Source organism: Gymnoscopelus braueri, assembly GCF_963280865.1.
Source record: "Gymnoscopelus braueri genome assembly, chromosome: 11".
Taxonomy (NCBI): domain Eukaryota; kingdom Metazoa; phylum Chordata; class Actinopteri; order Myctophiformes; family Myctophidae; genus Gymnoscopelus; species Gymnoscopelus braueri.
In genome coordinates this window covers 8,684,165-8,707,891 of record NC_137613.1, presented here as the reverse complement: position 1 = coordinate 8,707,891, position 23,727 = coordinate 8,684,165, and the positions used below count along the sequence as shown (strand labels likewise).

The 23,727-nt window shown below is 40.3% G+C and overlaps 3 protein-coding genes and 1 long non-coding RNA gene across 5 annotated transcripts in view; 3 read left to right on the top strand and 1 right to left on the bottom strand.

Moving 5' to 3' along the window:
• Positions 1–23,727, top strand: part of LOC308094707 (uncharacterized protein) — a 95,855-nt gene that overhangs the window by 1,428 nt on the left and 70,700 nt on the right. The gene's annotated exons all lie outside the window — the stretch shown is intronic.
• LOC308094804 (uncharacterized protein) lies at positions 2,841–7,738 on the top strand (the record flags this gene model as incomplete). The annotated part of the gene is made up of 6 exons (XM_080441630.1): positions 2,841–3,111; positions 4,726–4,770; positions 4,980–5,040; positions 5,831–6,033; positions 7,431–7,477; positions 7,724–7,738. 6 exons carry the CDS (start codon positions 2,841–2,843, stop codon positions 7,736–7,738), a joined length of 642 nt encoding a protein of 213 aa, XP_080297756.1.
• On the top strand, positions 14,119–21,068 carry LOC308094719. Its single transcript, XR_013933980.1, has 5 exons — positions 14,119–14,198; positions 15,768–16,052; positions 16,876–16,917; positions 17,091–17,133; positions 20,662–21,068. It is a non-coding gene; the product is annotated as an uncharacterized lncRNA (long non-coding RNA).
• Positions 19,693–23,727, bottom strand: part of LOC308094714 (lens fiber membrane intrinsic protein-like) — a 24,012-nt gene continuing 19,977 nt past the window's right edge. For both annotated transcript variants that reach the window (XM_080441528.1, XM_080441527.1), the window contains exons 5-8: positions 23,137–23,339; positions 21,469–21,621; positions 21,082–21,219; positions 19,693–20,680 (exon numbers count right to left, since the gene is read on the bottom strand). In XM_080441528.1, the coding sequence (XP_080297654.1) occupies positions 20,583–20,680; positions 21,082–21,219; positions 21,469–21,621; positions 23,137–23,339 (592 nt within the window). In that variant the 3' untranslated portion in view covers positions 19,693–20,582. The remainder of the gene's footprint in view (positions 20,681–21,081; positions 21,220–21,468; positions 21,622–23,136; positions 23,340–23,727) is intronic.

The following is a 23,727-nucleotide window of genomic DNA, read 5'->3' as shown; positions in this document are numbered from 1 at the left end:
TCACCACCAACTCATTTTTTTTGTGCTGCAGTAGGCTAATCTGATCTGGCAGCAGATTTGAAAAGGAAACAGACTACAGTTATGCACAGACCCTATTAAACCACACTTTTGCAGCATCCCTTGCAGTATCTCTTGCAGCCATTGCAACCTCCCCTTGTTTCCTCAACTGCCCTTTCAGCTGTTTGAGACTCCAGAAAATGCCTGCACTCACTTTCTAATCTTGCACCTCGGAGTCAACCTCCCTTAGGTAGTTGATGTATCCATTGTGGACACGCTGCTGGTGTCATCTCTTTCCTGTGGTAACATGGTGTGACAATGGGCTACACAACAGATACACGTGACAAGTCTTTCTGTTTGGTGTCAACCAAAACAATTTTTATGTGCTTACATACCAATTGTGTGACTTGTATGTGACACCACCTTCATTAATAGCTGCAGATTTGCATGTTGTGCATGCCAATTTCTGTACTCGGCACAATACCTGTTTGGTGAGAACCAAAGCTATTTACCTGAAGTGATTACATAACCGAGGCCTTAACCTCAAAATGTCAAAAGAATGGTGTTGTTGGACAAGGAACTTTATGCACAGAAGTGACGCCAAGTTTATTTTCATAGAATTACTTATACTATAGATAATATTTGTTCATTTTCTCTAACAAAAGAGAGGAAAAGGAACTTGTTACAAGAGACACAAGTCCAGCACTTTTAATCTAGCAATTTGATACAGCCTACAGCAGGGGTACTCAACAGGCGGACGTTTTTTTCTTTTCTTTAAGAGATATATTTTTGGGGGATTCTTGGAGGGGGTGTGAAAAAGTATTTGAATTGTTGTTCTGTTGTTTTCATGTTTATTTTCATGTATGTTTTCATACTCTGCACCAGACACGGAAATCCCGGGGGGTAAGGGGGAGATTTGTCTCCCCAAGTCATTTAGAATAATAAAAATAAATGTTAAAATAATTAAAAGTACTTATTTTATTACCTGAACCCACTTATGCATCGTAAGTTATTAATAATGAAGAATTAACATAACACAGTGTCAAATTAGCTAGTCCCCCGCGCACACGCTTTGCGCGCGGGGGAACCCCTCTAGCCTCAACTCAGATTTGCGCCGCTGCTCTGCACCACAGTTTTATTAAGTTGGTTGGTTGGGAGGGGATCCGATTTGATAAGCTTGGCTCGATTGACCGACTTAAATAAACGGACCTTTGCCTTATTCAATTTATTTGGGGGGGGGAATCCAGAAGTGCACTATAATTATATGAACTGAACTGTGGAATATCCTGCTTTCTTGCTTCCTTGTTCCGTGTTCCGTGTTGGGAAATCCCAAAGTGCACTTCATACTGTGACATTAAGTATACAGTAGTGTAATCTGTGAAACTGCTGATGCTCACTGAATAGCCCTCATTTATCACATGCAAGTTTGATCAATGAGGCCCAATGTGTTTCTCTTCTCTTTTTATGCCTAATAGCCTTCACCTGCACATCTATTCCTTATGTTTGGTATAACGAAATGAGAAGCAGCATCTAGACATTGGATGTCTGTATATGAGCAAGGGTATTGAACAATTTCACACATTTCACTATAGGGAACGGGCGTAGTGACGTCAGAGTCAAGATTCGCCGCTCTGCTATTTTCAAAAGATTTTAATACATTTTATACATATGATACCTTTTGAAACGGGACATTCTACATAATGAGTATCTTTTTTTGTATTGAGTATTAGTATTAATGAGTATTGATTTAATATGCGTGACAAAAGGTTTTCTTTGTAAATAAGTGTGGGCTTTGTTAATTAATAGCATACCTATTGACCAATAACCATTTTATCATCAAAGCTTTGCCGTCAGAGGAATCCATGATTTGCACACCGGTTTTCAAATCAGCCTGGCAGCTGGCTTGCCTTGCAGTATTCTGGTGCGCACCACCAACTCATTTTTTTTGCGCTGCAGTAGGCTAATCTGATCTGGCAGCAGATTTGAAAAGGAAACAGACTACAGTTATGCACAGACCCTATTAAACCACACTTTTGCAGCATCCCTTGCAGAATCTCTTGCAGCCATTGCAACCTCCCTTGTTTCCTCAACTGCCCTTTCAGCTGTTTGAGACTCCAGAAAATGCCTGCACTCCCTTTCTAATAGAGCCTGGACCTCGGAGTCAACCTCCCTTAGGTAGTTGATGTATCCATTGTGGACACGCTGCTGGTGTCATCTCTTTCCTGTGGTAACATGGTGTGACAATGGGCTACACAACAGATACACGTGACAAGTCTTTCTGTTTGGAGTCAACCAAAACAATTTTTATGTGCTTACATACCAATTGTGTGACTTGTACTGTATGTGACACTTGTATGTGTCCCCCGCGCGCACGCTTTGCGCGCGGGGGACCCCCTCTAGCCTCAACCCAGATTTGCGCCGCTGCTCTGCACCCCAGTTTTATTAAGTTGGTTGGTTGGGAGGGGATCCGATTTGATAAGCTTGGCTCGATTGACCGACTTAAATAAACAGACCTTTGCCTTATTAAAAAAAAAAATTGTGGACCCTCAAGATTTGTAGTTGAGTACCCCTGGCCTACAGTATGTTACGTTGTCGGTTTAAATCCCTCTAGACGGCAAGCATCTATTACATCATTTTCTACTTGCATCAAAGGTGCAATACATGTTTTTAATTATGATGTTACTCTTTACAAATACCTTTTATAATTGTTAAAATAATAAATAGTATTAACTAAAAGTCAAGTTACTTATTATCACATCCAAATAGAATGATGGTGATATGTCAGTATTTCCTCCTTATTCTCATGGAATATGCATTCTTCCTGTTTGTACCAGGGACGAACCATGGCAAACTTCCGAACAGCCACCATCATCACTATTCTGCAGGAATTGGGAGACGATGACTTCAAACAGTTCAAGTGGCATCTTTCTGAGTATAAACACATCCCCTATTTCCAGCTGGAGAACAGTGACAGGGTGGACACCAGTATTAAGATAAAGAAGACCTATGGTGCTGAGAGAGGCCTGATGTTCTCAATGGACCTTCTGAAGGAGATGAACATGAATGATCTAGTGTCCCGGTTCTCAAACACTGTGTCACCACAGACAAGAGAAGGTAGATCAAAAGAAGTTAAACATCGGTACATGTCTGTACATTATGTAAAATCCATAGGCCTACTGTATAGCAAAACACAAGGATCACTGCAACCTCTTTTGGGATGCTTTACTGAACTATTAGTATTAAAGTATATCTCTGCTGTCCGGCAGCAACCAGCTAACTCCAAAATGTTAATTTTTCAGGAAATGACAAACACAAAACAAAAAGTGGAGTTAGGAGGTTTTGTTCATCATTGATAAGAACAACTGAATGGACCTCCAAGCTCACAATGATGTTGGATGTCAAAAGGGGGTGGAGCCTGGAGTCAGCTAAACCAGCTAACTCCACCCCCCTTTGGTGAACTTAGCTGGTTTAGCAGAAAGTTTGATGTTCTAATGGAGTTAGCTGGTTTTGTTAGAAGCAATTTTTAATACTTTTAATTGGTTCAATAATTTTTTAATCAACACACAGACGTAAAGTGTGTTCAATGGCCCTGATTTATGGAAAAAAATGCAAAAGCGGAAAAATGGAGTTAGCTGGTTCCTGCCGCACAGCAGCGCTGTAACAGTACATCCAGATGGCTACAACGTTTAACATGTTTTGACCCAGATCAAACTGTATTGTATGTTGTTGTAGCCTGTTGGAGCGTGCTGTGCTATCACTGCCACTCGCTCACGCACGCACACATACACACAACTACAAATACCCTCTGCTGACCCCGACCATTAGGCCTATTCAACATCGTACATTCAGTATAGTTTTGGCATTCGAGTTTCTGCTTAAATTAAATTGCATCAAATTCAGGCAGCGTTGTGTGAGGAAGATCATAGTTTCTAAACACTGTTGTAGTCCCCATTTCTATTCTTTGCTGATATGGACAGAGTCTTTGTTAAAACATCCTACTTACCTTAGTTCACCCCCCAAAAAAATCTCTCTCTCTCTCTCTCTCTCTCTCTCTCTCTCTCTCTCTCTCTCTCTCTCTCTCTCTCTCTCTCTCTCTCTCTCTCTCTCTCTCTCTCTCTCTCTCTCAATCACAGCTCACGCATGAGTTCCTTTAAATACGGCTTCATATTCTCTAGGTCTTTCTTGGTTGCTGAACCAATGCATTTTGCTAGCTCCTCCTCGACCCCAGCCTCCACCTTTTGATTAGAGTCTGGCATAGGCTCAAATACTTGTGATTATCATGTATATCTGCTTTGTTTAGAGTCTGGCATAGGCTCAAATACTTGTGATTATCATGTATATCTGCTTTGTTTAGAGTCTGGCATAGGCTCAAATACTTGTGATTATCATGTATATCTGCTTTGTTTAGAGTCTGGCATAGGCTCAAATACTTGTGGTTATCATGTATATCTGCTTTGTTTAGAGTCTTGCATAGCCTCAAATACTTGTGTTTATCTGCTAATTCTAACTAATATGTCAATGTACTGCTTATTGTTGACATTGTATCCTTATGGGGGATTTGCTTAAGCATTTCCTGAATATATGCTTAGCAGGCTGCTTCGACAAAATTCAGGAAATATTCTCCCAAGAGCGGAGCTTTAACGCCAAGCTTAACTGTATTCCATTGTGGCAATAAATGGTTAAATCTACTTTGACGTGAGTGTTTCTGATTGAAATACCTTTTCCTAGCAGTTACCAGTGATGGTGGAGAGACTTCAGGGAGAATAGCAACAGGTAAACTACAATGGCAACTTCACTTCTATCAAGGCCCCTCAATATATGATAGACATTTGAGGTCAATTAGACAATGTGTTCATATTTTTTTTAAATAGTCCCAAGGGAATTCTCTTTAACTCTCTCCCTCAGTTGTAAAGCATCACTCCCTCTATCTATCTCTCTCTTGTTCCCTCTCTTTTCCATTACATCCCTCTCTTCCTTGGAAGAGAGGGACGGCGTCCCAGAATGGCGGCCCAGTCAAGAGGGGGCATTTCCAGAAGAAACAAGGTAAGGCCCAGACTCCTATGTTGGATCAGTACTGTTGTAATTAAATTAGCTTAGATGGATCAGCCTCTCTATGTGTCTAACCTGAAAATATTTCTGCACAATGTTCATACTGGGTTATGTTTCTGATAAAAAATTGTAATAGCTTGATATTTTCTTTTGTCTCATTGGCTAGTTTTGTTCCAACTAGATGGGATCTAATAACAGCAAGCCTTCCATGTAGATCTCTGATTTTGTGTGACCAGTCTATGGTGTCAGTCATCAATGACATCTATAATATCTCTAAATGCATGGAATCTCTGAGTATCCATCTGTGTGTCCCAAGCATAATTCAAGAACCATCGTACAGATCGAATTCACACTCTCCATGCGCATCCCAAGGGAGTTGATGTGCCGAGTGGGAAGTTGTTCGGTTCAGTGTTTGTCCAAGAAATAATCCCCATATACTAGCTGCTCACAGACACACAGACACACGGATGCTAAGGGGCAAAACGTGTCTCTGGCCACAGCCGTTGGCCTGGCGGAGACAACAAGTATACTATATTACACAGTTGTGGTGATTTTGTATTTACTAATGTATGACATTGACTGCACATACAGAAGTTATGCAGAACCATGAGGAGATCTTCATATAGCATTGTCTGTTAATATGTTTGTCTTGTTATGCAGTGCACGTAATAATATAATTATTAAGAATTAAGAATCAGAGTTACTTTATGTGTTCAAAAACAGTGAATGTCCCTCATGCATCCTCCTATCTCCTGTATCTCTTGCTGTTGGGGTACATTGACAGGGCCTCTCAACTCAAGATGCATAGCCTGATGGGAGCGGGTCTACTCTGTGCCATCATTGGGAACATCCTGCTGGTGGTCTCCACAGTGACAGACCACTGGTGGGGGTCCAAAAATCCTCACAGGAGGCATGACAACGTGGGCCTGTGGAATCTCTGCAAAGACGGCAAGTGTATCAGTCACTATGCTATCTACGAAGACGAGGGTAAGACCCACCAACTATCATCTATCTACAGTATCTGTAAATTATTATAGACATCCGGCTTCCCACCCGGAAACACGGTTAATAGCATTTGTTGGAGTGCCCGGCCAAGCCAGAGGCAATGTGTAGGATTCAAATTCCTAGTCCCTGCAGTGGTGAGCAGGAACTTTACCTCTGCTCCACCCGGACCCCTAATGTTTTATATATACTCCTTTTTACATGTTGTTATAAAAAAAAGAAAGAAGAATTGTGAAGAACATAAACAAACAAGCCAAACAAACAAAAGCATTGTTTAAGGTACATACATGTAAGTAGAACCCTAATCTGACAATCCAACATTCCATCAATTAACTAGTTTTGACAATAAATCCATCAATCACTCAATTCGGTATTTGTCCAGAATATTCTGTTTGAACTTTTTTGTAATTGCATTAAATTATTATTTCCGCAGACCGGGCACAAGAGTGTACAAAGATACACTTGTACTCGTGTACACTTTCAGAGTTAAATAACACAGAGGAATTTACTGTATTTAAAAGGATCCCTGGCTAATAAACCAAATATGTCTTAATACATTATAATTGCCCTCAATGACTAAAATGTAAAATTAAAAACACCTTAAACATTTTTTTTTAATCTTAGAAACAGGTAATCTTTAACTCAAGAGGACAATGCCCTTCGCATATTGATGATGTAATTTGTCCATGTGTGGTCCAGCCCTATGGAATTTATGGAATGCATGTGCTAATAAAACATACCGGTATTTGATTTGATGCTCATTTTAACCTTAGGAAGTATCAATTTTTTTTTAATTTGCACATGCATTCCATTAATTCCATAGGGCTAGACCACACATGGACAAATGACATCATCAACTTCTGACGGGCATTGTCCTGCTAGAGTAAAAGATTTCTTAAATAATTAAAATATTCAAGGTTATAAAGTGTTTTTAGTTATAGAGGGCAATTATAATGTATTAAGAGGCTAAAGGCTTATTAGCCAGGGAACCTTTTAACAAAAGATGTCAGAAATGTCAGATGTCAGATGATTACTGTGATTTTGTTGCTGTCTGGTGGAAAACGTGTGTAACCCTGTGTTCCGGTGGATTCAATGTAGTTCTTATTTAGTCACAAGCTCTTTAATACTTTTCATTGGTTCAATATTTATAAAACCCACAGACAGACTACAAGTTTAGATGAGCTATTTTGCTACTTTGTGTTACACTGTAGGAAATATGGAGATTCTGCTCCAGTTGTTCCATGTCTCTCCTTCTGTCTATCTCCACCATAAGAAAAATCATCAATCCAAGCCACCAGCGCATTGATGATCCTGTCTTGCATATTGTGCTTCGTTGGAATCATCGTTGGCATCAAGTCCTTTGCCCCCGTCTCACCCTTCAGGAGGTATAACCGCCCGTTGGCTGCAGCATCGCTATTCTTTCTTTCCAGTAAGTGTTCACACACACATATACACATTACATTCCTCAGAATGTAACTCTGAGAGTGTGCAAATTGACCATTGAGGGTAAAAAAAAGGGATTCTCTGTCTTAAGAGTCCCACAATCTCAGAGTTAAATTAACAGAGTTGAATTAATACAGACAGACAGACAGACAGACAGACAGACAGACAGACAGACAGACAGACACAACACAACACTATGATGAATAATCTCCCGATCTCCCACCTATCCCAGGTTTCACTGTTCTGATGATCATGGCCATCTATACTGCTGTGAGGATCAAATCGTTTGAGTCACATAACCACACAGGCTGGTACTTCTCCTGGTCTTACAAACTAGGCTGGGCGGCTCTGATCATGATCCTGTGTGCAGGTAAGGACGGATAAACCTACAGACATGCTGCTCCAAAGTTTAACCACAATGTTATCCTAATCTCAATCTGGGCAGATGAAAAAAAACAACAGACGCTGTGGTGTTCTTAAAGTTTACCTGCATTATGTTGCTGATTTGAGTGATATGTCCGTCATGAGAGTATGGAGGTTGTTTTTGATAGCTAGCCTCAAAGAGAACAATGGAGGGGACAGCCTTTTGCCTTTATAAAGAAGTCAGGACCAAATAATGTATATATCTAACTATTATTATTAGTTGACGCAATATTATTCTATTCTAGTCTTTTTATCCTCTGTTTGTCCTCTTCAGCTAGACCTTTCCTCAAAGCTACTGTAGATTGTAAAAGCCACATGTTATGTAAACTATATTGTGTGGATATATAACCTATACTATAGGATATTGAACACTACCACCCTCTCTGTTGCAGGTTCCCTTTACATTTCCACCTATGGAATGCATGAAAAAGAAAGAGAAAGAAGGAATAGAGCTCAGCTTGGAGCCAGAAACATTTTCTATATATCCTAAGTGATTATAACTGATCTACTGCCCAAAAGACAATGTCTGATTCTCTCTATTGACAGAAACTAAGAGCAGAACTGTTCTAAAAATAAAAATAAACTCCTTGAGCTTTTAGAAGTATTGTGATTGCATTAGGTTATAGCCTATTTTGTGAATATTATTACCATAGTACCATAGTAATGTTTTGTCTTAAAATGACTTCACTGCCTCCAATCAGGATCATTTTAAAATATATACAAACAGAGAAAAAATATTATCACAATTATCAGTGTAATTTTTTTTAATGTTGAATGATTTTAAATATATATATACAGTATCAACCAAACATTACATGCTAACGGATAAGTGAACATGAGTTTTATATGATGGAATGATAGAGAATATCAAGTGGTGATTAATGTCAATAACAAGGCGAGGCTTTCTGTATCTTTACCTGGCAAATCTTGCAACCACTAAGTCTCAAATAACGAAAAGAGAGAGAGAGAGAGAGAGAGAGAGAGAGAGAGAGAGAGAGAGAGAGAGAGAGAGAGAGAGCGCTGTGCTTTGATATTTCTGTACTAATAATGGTCAATCTTTATGACTCCGAGTGACGATGTTTGATTGACGTGTTTATATACTGTATGAAGGAAACTGTATTCTTTTTTAATGTCTATTATGTGGTTGGGACTGCTTGAGGCCTTGCTATTGGTTAATCTTCATGACTCTGTATTAATGATACCTGATTGACTTACTTTCTGATTGGTCACCTGTCTGCACTCTGCACTCACTCTCTCCTGCACTCTGGAATATATTTAGTGTCACTACACACTTTTCATGTCCTGAAGGTCTAAATTGTTACAAAAACGCAACAAATAAACCATTGGAGTTTGCAGTGTGGTGTACGGTTCATTCCTAATCTGAAACATGTTAATATGACACAGTTTTCAATAAAGTTCCTCTTCAAATAGTCTGTTATTAGTCATTCATTTTATTCCCCATGCCACCAGTAGAGGTCAGCACTAAACCAACTGTTACTGTTCCTGAGCTAATATGAATACTCAGTCAGGAATGAATGCATAAGAGTTGAAGATAAGTGAAATATCCCATCCTTCCCTAAACCTACACACTGATAGTGCTTACATTGTCTACAGCAGGGCAGCCACAGCTTCACTGATAATCTAAAGAGAGTCCTCGGGGAGAGGTTTGGTATATTCTGTGTATATATGGTGGGGAATGGAAATAATAAACAAGAGCGAGAGCTGTGATATTTCTGTACTAATAATGGTCAATCTTTATGACTCTGAGTGATGAGTTTGATTGACTTATTTTTATACTGTATGAAGGCAACTGTATTCCTTTGTAATGTCTATTCTGTGATTGGGACTGCTTGAGGCCTTGCTATTGGTTAATCTTTATGACTCTGTATTAATGATGCCTGATTGACTTTCTGATTGTGCACCTGTCTGCTCTCACTCTCTCCTGCACTCTGGAATATATTTAGTGTCTGAAACATGTTAATATGACAAAGTTTTCAATAAAGTTCCTCTTCAAATAGAGCACCGAAGTCCTGCCGTGACTCGTTCATCCCCAGGTTTGCGGAAGTAATTTCTCTATGGAGAATAACATTGGGTCATCTTAGAATCGTCTCATATAAGAATTGTGGTCCAAAAATAAACACCGCGTGTCGGCGTTATTGTCAGGGAGGGGGTTCTGTATCGTTTATGATAGTCAGTCACTTATATTTGATACAGTCTGTTTCTGGCGAAAATGTAACTAATTCGGCGGAAGTAACATTAGCGTTTTCTCACCGTCAGTTGATGCTTCATATCCATAAGAGTCAACACGCCGGGGTCATTTGTTTATTTTTGGAACACAGTTCTTATTTGACACGATATTAAATACGTCTATGGGATTCAGAACGGGGGTGGAAAACTGCGAACCAGGTAGACAAACAAAGGATGTGTAAATGACGTCAGACTTCGGCGGTCTATAGTCTCTGTTATTAGTAATTCATTTAATTCCCCATGCCACCAGTAGAAGTCAGCACTAAACCAACTGTTACTGTTCCTGAGCTAATAGACCAATTATTTGTTTACTAACATTGAGACTAGATGCGCAGGTGATTGTTTCATGCAATCAATTCTCAACCTGTTGTTTCGGGGTGCGCACCCCAACCCCCCTCTTGTGTGTTGTCTTGTGAGGCGCGCCCTAGCGAGACCTGATAGAATGGGTTTCATTTGGAGCCAGTATGAGGTTTGGAGCCAGTGTGACGTCGTCTGTTAAGGGGTCTATAGGAATACTCAGCCTGGAATTAATGCATAAGAGTTGAAGATAAGTGAAACATCCCATCCTTCCCTAAACCTACACACTGGATAATGCTTACATTGTCTACAGCAGGGCAGCCACAGCTTCATTGATAATCTAAAGAGAGTCCTTGGGGAGAGGTGGGGAATGGAAATCATCAGTAAACAGATAACAATAAACCCACACAGAAAATGTTACTCCTATGCTTCTTGTTCTGACCATACCTCATATACCTCAAACATTATACCTCAATGCTTGGCCTGAAGATATTAATGTTCTCAATGCAATAGGCTCTATGCACAGCAGCCATATTGTAAAGAAATTGGGCCTTTTCCTTACTTCGTTCACAGGTCTTACCAGTTATACTCATTAAAGCTCTGCTCCATTTAGTGTAACACAGTGGTTCTCAAACCTTTGAACCCCATAACTCTGAGAGTGTATATGTCACAGGGAAATTGGCATTCCAGGGAAATTGACAGGGGAGCGCTAGTTTTATAGGCGCGGGGCGGTGCTGCGAGGCGGGGCTTTGATGCGAGGACGACGACCACAACAACGATATAGCAACCAGGAAGCTACGCTAGGGGAACGCTGAAAATAAAATGGATAATATGAGAGAAATACTCAAGTAAAGTACGAATACCTCAAAATTGTACTTGAGTAAATCTACTTTGTTACTTTACACCACTAGTACAAGCCTCAGTGGCGCACTTCGATAATCATTGGACTCCCCACCCACTACCACTGGGAGCCGGGGTTTGACTCCCGCTTGGGACATTACTTTTTCAAACAACCGCGGACTACTTTTTTTTCGCTGATAAAGTATAGTTTTGGACCATGACGGAGGCGCGCCGACTTAGCAGACCTTGAGGCCAAGGTGTCGCGCCCGAGCGCCTTCAGGCGCGAGTGCCCGCGACGACCGGCCGATGGTCTGCTAGTCGACTTAAGCAGCGTCCGAGTTATGTACCGATAGGCACAGAATCGTAAATGATGATGTGGGGACTGAGTTTGCCCCAAGTGCCACTCACTGCACTCAGTGCCATCTAAGGCTCTGACTGCACTAACATAGCCCGCCAGGCCCGCCCCTTGTGCTTCAACTGCATGGAATGAGGCTGTGTGTGTGTGTGTGTGTGTGTGTGTGTGTGTGTGTGTGTGTGTGTGTGTGTGTGTGTGTGTGTGTGTGTGTGTGTGTGCGCGCGCATGCGTGCTCGTTTGTGCATGCGTGGTGCGTGTGTGGTGTGGGGCTCATGTCTGGCTTGCATTGCCCTCTAGCGTTGATTCTACAGAATTGCCTGAGGGGCGGTGAAAACAAGCGTACCCCTTTCAATTTCCCTGGAATGCCAATTTCCCTGTAACATATACATGGAACCAACTGAACCAGCACAGTTCCATTTGTACACTCAGAGTCAGTGTGATTTGGAACCCTGGGTGGCAATGGCAAATATTCAGTGACTGTTTCTGTCTCTGACTGGTGGCAACACCTCATTTTTGCCTGCCTGCCTGCCTGCCTGCCTGCCTGCCTGCCTGTCTGTCTGGGGTTCTACAATGAGTGACCCCAGCCATCACTTACACAACTGAACAATTCAGAAAGAAGAATATAAAAGATGTCTCAAGGTTGTCTTGTTTTCTTTACTGCTACTGCTTGTGTTGTATGTTGTGTACTGATGTGATTCAAGCTATTGTTCTCATATTAGGACTGGATAGGATGGCAATGAAACATGTTCAGTGTTTGTGGCTCTGGAATTGAAGGCTGATGTGAATCTTCAGTGTGTTGTTGTGTTGTTGTGGTTATTGTTGGTAAAGAGTTGTGGGTACAGTATGTATAGTATAATGGGCTGTTTATGTTGTGTTGTGGTTATTGGTAAAGAGTGACAGGGTACACAGTATACACATACTAGGCTGTTTATTTTATTTTTCTATTGTGTCGTTGAAGGTAGTGAGTTGACCATGGCCACCGTTGCCCCTCAGTTTGGCCTTTTGACCCTCAAAAAAGGATCTGCCCTGAAGCCACCGGTCCAGCGGCCCACCGGGCATATGCCCGGTATGCCAAATGGCCAGTCCGCCCCTGCTTGATACGATAGAGAACAAGTTCTACCAGTTCTACCGTACCAAACCAAAACATTTTTTTTTTGGTTTGGTAAGGAGGTTCGATAGTTGTGGTTTCCATTATGGTGACATCTTGATGAGACATCTTCTATCATGATGAAAGTCAAGACCATCATGTACATCATGTTTCATGAAAATGAAAGTCAAAACCATCATGTACATGTACGTACATGATGAGTGATTAGATAAGGATAAAGGGCATGACAGGATTTAAAGGAATGCGGTGTCACAACTAGTCATGCAAGGGCTCCTAACTTTGATCAGAGGTGAGCAAACTTCTAAGCTGCATGGAGGTCTGATGGTGATTGTGGACCCCCAGGCTGTGGATCAAGGGTTTCCACGGATTATGATTGTGGAGTGTTATTATAGTTATATATTGTTATTTTTGGACACTTTGAAACACTTTCAACGGTGAAAACCAACAAGCTTTACTTGTTGAAAAGGTTTCTGCCCTCCTTTGCTTTTGAAGCAAATAGACCCTTCTGAACAGATCTGTTTTTGATCTTTTCCTGCTAAAAATAAAAATGGACCACAGACATAGACAAATCTTGCCAGGGACACATTTGTCTCCATTTAGGTGTTTTTTTTAGTTCATTTTTGAGTACCTCCTGTCTCCTGTTTAAAGTCGGCCTTCTGCATGTGCAAATCCTCTCTGGTGCATGTTTGCCTCTCTGAAAATGCATTCTGGAAAACATAGTCTTGGTATCGTGGTCTGGTTTAGTGTTATTATTTTCATAATTTTCATCATTTCTGTCATTATTATTTCATTATGTTAAAACCAATGAAATAACTAAAGCTGGATTTTTGAAAAAGAAATTCAAGGCTTTATCCTTTTCAAGGTGTTTATCCTTTTGATAATGGAGTGACAATGTATGCATTTTACATATGTTTATTACCAATAAAGAGGTCAAAGTCAAAGCATCTAACAAGCATGTAAAGTTTAACATTGTCGACAAGAAAAACAAGCCTAAGTAACAAAAACATGAGGACAAATGACCAAGCTAAGTATGCATGGTGGTCATATCTAGGTAAAGTGCTACAGGCTAATAGGTGGAGTCACTCTGCAGAGATAAGCTTTCAGATTACGGTAGAAAATAGGGAGTGAGTTTGCAGTAATGACAAGAATAGCGTAACCTAAGCAGTTTTTTTCCCCCTGCTCAATATTCAAGAGATGTGTGAGAGAGACTGTGTGTCATTGTGTTTAGCCAATGGAAAAATAGCACAACAAATTTAAATACTGGTTCCTCAACCAATCATGTTGTGATTGGTTGAGGCAGTCTACAGGCTGTACAGATGTTGTATTAAAGGAGCATTAAATGACTCTTTCTGTCCCTCTGATTTGTTGCAACACTTTGATTCACTTGTTAACCAGTGAGAGACAGAGATACAGAAGGAATAAACAACTTCCACTGAGGTAAGGACAGGACAGTACTACTATGACTAATATAAATTGATTGATTTATTAATTGACTGATTGGCTGATTGACTGATTGACTGGTTGACTAGTAAGTAGTACTACTATTAGTTCTAACACTACACCTACAGTACTAGTACTGCTACTACAGCTACAACTGCTTCTACACAATATTCCCTGTTTTTCAGGAAAACCTTTAAGATTTGAACATTTAACACCTTTAACACTTCTACTTAGGGTCAAATCTGACATTTTGAAGTTAAGATATGTGGGTCAATATCACTGTAGGGTGTCTTTTGGGGTTGTGTTCATTAATCATTCATTTCTTCATGTTCATTTTGCATTACAATGAATAAAATATTTATTGCATTTGGGTTTCTAAATTCCACCCATTCATGAGCATTCTTGAGAATTGTTTTTTATATATTCAATTATGCCGGGAAAATATAATAAATAAGGCTTTTTTCCCCTCCAAACAATGGCTGCCTTCCTCCACCATATAGGCTCCATAAGTGAGGTAGTTTGGTCCATCATACAGTACATACTGTGTTGAAAGCTATGTTACATTAATCTATAGTGGCGTTGCTGCTGATTGTGACCACTGATTGTGTCTCTTAGGACATCAACTGGCCAAACACAGCCACTGTACACATTTATTATAGGCTCTGTGCATACAAGACATTTAACTGTAGTTCCTGGTTTCCATAAGGTGGCACCTGTTTCCTGTGCCTTTTCAGTTGCCCCTTATCTTTTCATAGATTATTGGCTCGGCAGCAGATTTGAAAAGGAAAACGACTACAGTTATGCACAGACCCTATTGAACCACACTTTTGCAGAATCCCTTGCAGAATATCTTGCAGCCATTGCAGCGTCCCTTGTTGCCTCAACTGCCCTTTCAGCTGTTTGAGACTCCAGAAAATGCCTGCACTCACTTTCTAATAGAGCCTGCACCTCAGAGTCAACCTCCCTTAGGTAGTCGATGTATTCACTGTGGAGTGTGGACACGCTGCTAGTGTCTTCTATTTCCTGTGGTAACATGGAGTGCAGATTTGCATGTTGTGCGTGCCAATTTCTGTACTCGGCACAATACCTGTTTGGTGAGAACCAAAGCTATTTACCTGATGTGATTACATAACCGAGGCCTTAACCACAAAATGTCAAGAGTTTATTTTCATAGAATTACTTACTATGCATTATATTTTTTCATGTTCTCTAACAAAAGAGAGGAAAAGGAACTTGTTACAAGAGACACAATTTAAGTCCAGTACTTTTAAGTCTAGCAATTTCATACAGCCTATGTTACGTGTCGGTTTAAAGTCCTCTAGACGGCAAGCATCTATTACATCATTTTTACTTGCATCAAAGGTGCAATAAATGTTTTTAATTATGATGTTACTCTTTAAAAATACCTTTTACAATTGTTAAAAGAATAAATAGTATCAACTAAAAGTCAAGTTTGATCTGCACCTCCTGTTCCTTACTTCCTTTCACATCCAAATAGAATGACGGTGATATGTCAGTGTTTCCTCCTTATTCTCATGGCATATGCATTCTTCCTGTTTGTACCAGGGATGAACCATGGCAAACTTCCGAACAGCCACCATCATCACTATTCTGCAGGAGTTGGGAGACGATGACTTCAAACAGTTCAAGTGGCATCTTTCTGAGTATAAACACATCCCCTATTTCCAGCTGGAGAACAGTGACAGGGTGGACACCAGTATTAAGATAAAGAAGACCTACAGTATGGTGCTGAGAGAGGCCTGATGTTCTCAATGGACCTTCTGAGGGAGATGAACATGAATGATGTAGTGTCCCGGTTCTCAAATACTGTGTCACCACAGACAAGAGAAGGTAGATCAAAAGAAGTTAAACATCGGTACATGTCTGTACATTATGTAAACTCCATATAGGCCTACTAACTGTATAGCAAAACACAAGGATCACTGCAACCTCTTTTGGGATGTTTTACTGAACTATTCATATTAGATACAGAGCAGGATTAACGAAAGGGCTTCAGGTGCTGAAGCACAGGGCACCAACCTTGGGTGGCCACCAAACGACGGGGAGGAAGTGAAAGAAAACGCCAAAATTCAGAAGCAGTGGCTGCTGAAGGAGCGCTAAAGGGGTGAAATGCGCCGGCGAAGCCTCAATCTTCCGCGCAGCACCCCCGCAAAATGTTACCGTAACGGGTCGTAGCACCAGGCACCACAAAGAGTTAATCCGGCCGTGATTAGATATGCTGTACACTACATCCAGGTGGCTACAACATGCAACATGTTTTTTTGCTATCAGTGGCATGCAAGCACACACCCACATGCACACACACACACCCACATGCGCGCACACACATGTGATGTGTGACTTGATTTGGCCTTCTTAAATAGGGACTCAAAGAAAGAAAGTAAGAAGCAGAGTGTGAAGGACGGGCAGGCAGGCAGACAGACAGATTATTTATTCCTGAGGTGGAAATTCATTTTAATACTAAAGGGCGATGTCATAAAATCCTTGTTTAGTTGTAAGAGGAGAAGAGGATTTGGTAAGAGTGGAAGTGTTGTTGGGCTACCAAGCACAACATTCCCATGACACATATTTCTCTCTCTCTCTCTCTCTCTCTCTCTCTCTCTCTCTCTCTCTCTCTCTCTCTCTCTCTCTCTCTCTCTCTCTCTCTCTCCAGTTACCAGTGATGGTGGTGAGACTTCAGGGAGAATAGCAGCAGGTAAACTACAATGGCAACTTCACTTCTATCATTATGGCTTATGGGCCCCTCGTTATATGATAGACATTTGAGTGTTCATATTTTTTTTTTATACAACAAGCATCACTCCCTCTATCCATCTCTCTCTTGTTCCCTCTCTTTTCCATTACATCCCTCTCTTCCTTGAACCTCAGAATGGCGTCCCAGTCAAGAGAGTGCATTTCCAGAAGAAACAAGGTAAGGCCCAGACTCCTATGTTGGATCAGTACTGTTGTAATCAAATTAGTTTAGATGGATTATAGCAGTCAGCCTCTTTATGTGTAACCTGAACATATTTCTGCATAATGTCCATACTGGGTTACGTATAGCTTGATATTTCATTTTGTCTCATTGGCTGGCTCTTCATGTTTGTTTCAACTAGACAGGGTCTTATAACGGCATACCTTCCATTTATTGTAGATTTCTGATCTCTAATATCTCCCCCGGCCAAGGGGGAATTCGCCTTTAGACTAGTGGATAAGATATTGGCTTTCCACACGGGAGACCTATGGGCATAAAAGGGATACAGACAGACAGACAGAAGGATACAATGGGTACTCTAACAACAGGTTAGCTGCAAACACACATGCACACATGCGCACACACGCACGCATGCACGCACACACACACACGCACTCACAGACTTGCAGACTCAGAGACCCATTTGTAGATGGCTCACCTACAGAACCACGCTGTTGAAATATCTTTACAATGATTCGAGTTCAGACTTTCACCATCACCAATTTATTTACTGATATGGCGGTGTTTAGTTACAGTAATGTTTTTGGTATTTGGTACCTTTGTACTTTGTCAGACATGTCAAGGTAAGAGCAGTATACATACTGTACTACTAGAGAAGTAGCACAGGTGTCCTCCAGGCCGGGTTGCCTACACAGGGCACTCAAACTTTGGAAGGCAGTCATAGCCACTTGGAGTGGCTTACAATTTAAAGGGATTCTAGGCAACTTCAGAGATCAAAAAAAGAAAAAAACTGTTGTCAAACAGTTTTTTACCGTTGACTGACAACCCCTTCAGCCAATCAGCAGTTCGTTCCCCTTCAGCCAATCAGCAGCTCATTTTCCCCAGCACCAGCCAATATGACGCAAGGGGACTTTTGAAGGGGCTATGCCGAAAATAGGTTGCTTTATTCGGATACATACGTGTCACTGCCCGCCCTTGCCGGTTCTCTGACTCAAAAAAAAAAAATAGGCTCTGTTATGATTAATTGACCACATATATGAAGTTAAACAACTACATTCTATCCAAACGATATCTTAAAAGTAAATTCTGTGCCTAAAAAAAAAAAATGTGAGAGCGTTTTAAAGTTTTAAAACTAAAAACTGTGCACAGAAAAATATGTCCATTGTTGCCGGCTGCACTCGGTTCCATTCGGTTTCACTCGATTCAGTTGTCTTTTAATATGATTAACGGACGCGCACACACGCACATGCACTTCATTTCATTTACGTCCCGGATACCCGGATGTCAAAACATAAATAGTAGGGAAAATACGGATTTCAGAAAGAGGACTGTGTTTCAATGCAGGAAAACACACCAGGATCATTATATAGTGGCTGATAGAGGGGGAAAACTGCAATATATATATATATATATATATATATATATATATATATATATATATATATATATATATATATATATATATATATATATATATATATATATTTATTTTTAGGCTTAAAGTTGCCTAGAATCCCTTTAAGTTGTAGAGCTTAATTTCAAAATACATTGTGTTAGTTCAACATTGAAAAGTATGTGCATTTCAGTTCATGGAGTGAATTCATAGAATGAACTGAGTGTGGAGGTACAATGAAGTCCAAATAGGAATTATTTGAAGAAGGCATATAAAAATATCATATTTAAGAGGTATTTGGATGAGGAGGAGCCGTGTTGACCTATTGAGTCCTGGCATCCCTGTTGGATTGGCTGTTTTCAGATAGAGGGCACTATTATGTGGGTCTTAATTTGACGTCTTATGCGGTAACTAGGTGATAACGCCACCATGCGCAATCCCTTTTATGTTTTGTATTTTATTCTACTTTATTTATTTTTAAATCAACGTTCGAAATAAATCAAATTCATTCATGACCCCAGAGATTGTGTACTGGTTTGTGTAAGTAGGAGTAGTGGCAAAAGGCGTGTTTTGCAAAAATGTTCGAGTTATAGGCCAAAGCATGAATCGTACTGTTATAGCGCTACTATGAGGCCTAGGTGAAAAATGTTATGGTGACATTTCTTCCTTGGCCTAGTGGGAATGTGCGAGCAAAGTTTCACATCAATCGGACGCTGTGTCCATGATTTGCATTGATTTTGCATTTTGTTCAAAACGGGCCACTCCTGCACACTTTGGAAGCCAATCTTAATCAATCTGACAGATACGTCTTGATCACATGACTATAGAGATAACGTGTACCGATTTGCATGAGGTTTGGACAAAATCTGTAGGAGTCATATCAGAAAATGTGTTTATGTTGAGGACTCTCTTTAGATTATCAGTGAAGCTGTAGCTGTCCTGCTGTAGACAATGTAAGCACTATCCAGTGTGTAGGTTTAGGGAAGGATGGGATATTTCACTTATCTTCAACTCTTATGCATTCATTCCTGACTGAGTATTCATATTAGCTCAGGAACAGTAAAAGTTGGTTTAGTGCTGACCTCTACTGGTGGCATGGGGAATAAAATGAATGACTAATAACATAGACTATTTGAAGAGGAACTTTATTGAAAACTGTGTCATATTAACATGTTTCAGATTAGGAATGAACCGTACACCGCACTGCAAACTCCAATGGTTTATTTGTTGCGTTTTTGGTAACAAGACCTTCAGAACATAAAGTGTGTAGTGACACTAAATATATTCCAGAGTGCAGGAGAGAGTGAATACAGACAGGTGCACAATCAGAAAGTCAATCAGGCATCATTAATACAGAGTCTTGAAGATTAACCAATAGCAAGGCCTCAATCAGTCCCAGCCACAGAATAGACATTAAAAAGGAATACAGTTGCCTTCATACAGTATATAAACACGTCAATCAAACATCGTCACTCAGAGTCATAAATATTGACCATTATTAGTACAGACATATCAAAGCACAGCTGTCTCTCTCTCTCTCTCTCTCTCTCTCTCTCTCTCTCTCTCTCTCTCTCTCTCTCTCTCTCTCTCTCTCTCTCTCTCTCTCTCTCTCTCTCTCTCTGGCTTTTTGCCAGGTAAAGATACAGAAAGCCTTGCCTTGTTATTGACATTAATCACCACTTGATATTCTCTTTCATTCCATCATATACAACTCATGTTCACTTATCCGTTAACATCATGTTTGGTTGATTTTTCTTTTTTTTATATCCTTCCACATTTTAAGTTTTTTAGGGTGGGCACACTGATAATTGTGATAATATTCTTTCCCTGTTTTGTATATATTTTTAAATTATCCTGATTTGAGGCAGTGAAGTCATTTTAAGATAAAACATTACTATGGTTCAGATTCTTATTAATAATATTGTCCACAAATAGCCTAATGCAATCACGATACTTCTAAAATCTCAAGGAGTTTTTTTAGAACAGTTCTGCTCTTTCTGTCTGTAGAGAGAATCAGACATTGTCTCTCGAGCAGTAGATCAGTTGCGATCACTTAGGATATATAGAAAATGTTTCTGCCTCCATTCTGAGTTCTATTCCTTTTTTTCCTTTCTATTTCATGTATTCCGTAGGTGGAAATGTAAAGGGAACCTGCAACAGAGAGGATGGTACTGTTCAGTCATGGATGCACACCATTGCTCAACAAGGTTATATATACACACAATATAATTTACAGAACATGTGGCTTTTACAAAAAGACTAGAACTAAATAATATTGTGTCAACTAATAATAATAGATACAATTATTTGGTCCTGACTTCTTTATAAAGGCAAAAGGCTGTCCCCACCATTGTTCTCTTTGAGGCTAGCTATCAAAAACAACCTCCATACTCTCATGAAGCACATATCACTCAAATCAGCAACATAATGCAGGTAAACTTTAAGAACACCACAGCGTCTGTTGTTTTTTTTTTCATCTGCCCAGATTCAGATTAGGATAACATTGTGGTTAAACTTTGGAGCAGCTTGTCTGTAGGTTTCTCCGTCCTTACCTGCACACAGGACCATGAACAGAGCCGCCCAGCCTAGTTTGTAAGACCAGGCGAAGTACCAGTGTTCGGGATCAAATTCCTTAAGGCTATTGTGCGCCGCAGCCGTATAGATGGCCATGACCATCAGAAGAGTGAAACCTGGGATAGGTGGGAGATCGGAAGATTATTAATCATAGTGTGCATGAGTGTCTGTCTGTCTGTCTGTCTGTCTGTCTGTCTGTCTGTCTGTATTAATTCAACTCTGTTAATTTAACCCTGAGATTGTGGGACTCTTAAGTCAGAGAATCTAATGGTCCCTTTTTTGATCCTCAATGGTCAATTTGTACACTCTCAGAGTTACATTTACACTGAGGAATTGAATGTGTATATGTGTGTGTGAAGACTTACTGGAAAAAAAGAATAGCGATGCTGCAGCCAACGTGCGGTTATACCTCCTGAAGGGTGAGACGGGGGCAAAGGACTTGACGCCAACGAGGATTCCAACGAAGCACGATACGGACGCCAGGATCATGAATCCGACAGTGGCTTGGAGTGGTGTTGCTTATGGTGGAGATAGACAGAAGGAGAGACATGGAACAAGTGGAGCAGAATCTCCATATTTCAATTAAAGTAATACTTCATCCTACTACAGTGTGTGTCACACAAAGTAGCAAAATAGCTGATCTAAACTTGTCTGTCTGTGGGTTTTTATAAAGATTGAACCAATGAAAAGTTTTAAAGAGCTTGTGACTAAATAATGACTACATTGAATCCACCGGAACAGAGTTTTTTTTTTTTATATATTTTGTACGTACAAAGTTTCCCACCAGACAGCAACAAAATCATCAGTAATCATCATCAGTGGACTGAGACATTGCTGCCATCTTTGGTTAAATACAGTAAATTCCTGTGTTATTAACTCTGAATGTGTACACGTGTATCTTTGTACACTCTTTACAAGAGTGTGTGCCTGGTCTTCAGAAATGATCATTTAGTGCAATTACAAAAAAGTTGAAACAGAATATTTTGGACAAATACGGAAATTAGTGATTGATGGATTTGATGGAATGTTGGATTGTCAGATTAGGGTTCTACTTATGAACCATAAATAATGCTTTTGTTTGTTTGGGTTGTTTGTGTATGTTCTTCACAATTCTTCTTTTTTCTTTAAATAACAATGTAAAAAGGACAGGCTCTAATAAGCTGCAAGCTTCTGCCTATATCTTTTTGGTAATGTGTCATTGTCTATTGTTCAAACTAAACTAAATATATATGCTCATATATGATAACCCTGAGGTCATCAGTATACTGTATATAGACACATGTATACACATGAGTATATATATAAACAAGACCAGGATACCTGGTTTTGCCAGACCCAGAAGGAACAAATTCCTAGTAGGCAACACAACTACAAACCACTTTTTAAATTTATACATAAATCATTTTAGGCATTTTGTGTGTGTGTAGCATTTTGTGTATAGGGGTATTTGGTTGTAGATTTGTGTAAAGGCTAGACCAGCAAACCTTCCAGTCTGATTACATTCACCTGTCCCTTGTCAGTCAGTGCACAGAATATGGGTAGAAGGGGTTTTAATCCAGTATTTCATAAGTTTAGGTAATTTACTATGCTGCTAGTAATAAACCTCTGAAATAAGTTATGTAGAACAACAAAATTGCCTAAAAGTAATCCAGTGAACAACAGCAATACGTTTTAAATGAATTTAATGCAATCAACTACAAAAAAAAGCCATGTTACTGCTCTGTTGCCCCTGGTGGTTGAAATCTGAAGCGTTCCTGAATGGCTGGGGAGGAAAAGAGGGACCGACCGACCGACCGACCGTCAGACAAAGTCTCCTGTAGGCCGACCCCCTGGGTCTGGCAAATATTAGGGGTCTGGGTGGTGCAGAGTTAAAGTTCCTGCCCACCACTAGGACTAGGCATTTGATTCCTACACATTGCCTCTGGCTTGGCCGGGCGCTCCAACCAACGCTATTAACCGTGTTCCATGGTGGGAAGCCGGATGTCTATAATAATTTACAGATAAATAGAAGATAGATAGATGGTGGGTCTTACCAGCGTATGGAATGTAAGTAAATATACTGTAACACTTGTCGTCTTTGCAGGCCTTCCACAGGCCCTCGTTGTTAAAATGACTTCCATTCCAATTGGACTCCAACCAGTTGTCTGTCACTGTGGAGACCACCAGCAGGATGTTCCCCATGATGGCACAGAGTAGACCCCCTCCCATCAATTTGTACATCTTGAGTTGAGAGGCCCTGTCAGTGTACAGCAAGTTAGTGTACACCCCAACAGCAAGAGATACAGGAGATACAGGAGGATGCATGAGGCACACTCACTGTTTTTGAACACATTAAGTCATTCGGATCTATCATTACTTACATAAAAAGACAATCGCATTAAAAGACAATCCTTTACGAAGATCTCATCATTGGTTCTGCATGACTTATGTATGTGCAGTCAATGTCATACAAAATCACCACAACTGTGTAGTATAGTCAGAGGGTGCACATAACTTGTTTGGTCTAGTACTCAGAAGAGCACCTGGGGATGTTACTTGGTGCTCACCAAATAAATGATAGAAAAGAGGTCCGGTGCGTTTTGTCAACGGGGGTGGGGGGGGGTTCAGCGCGGTGCCCCCATTTT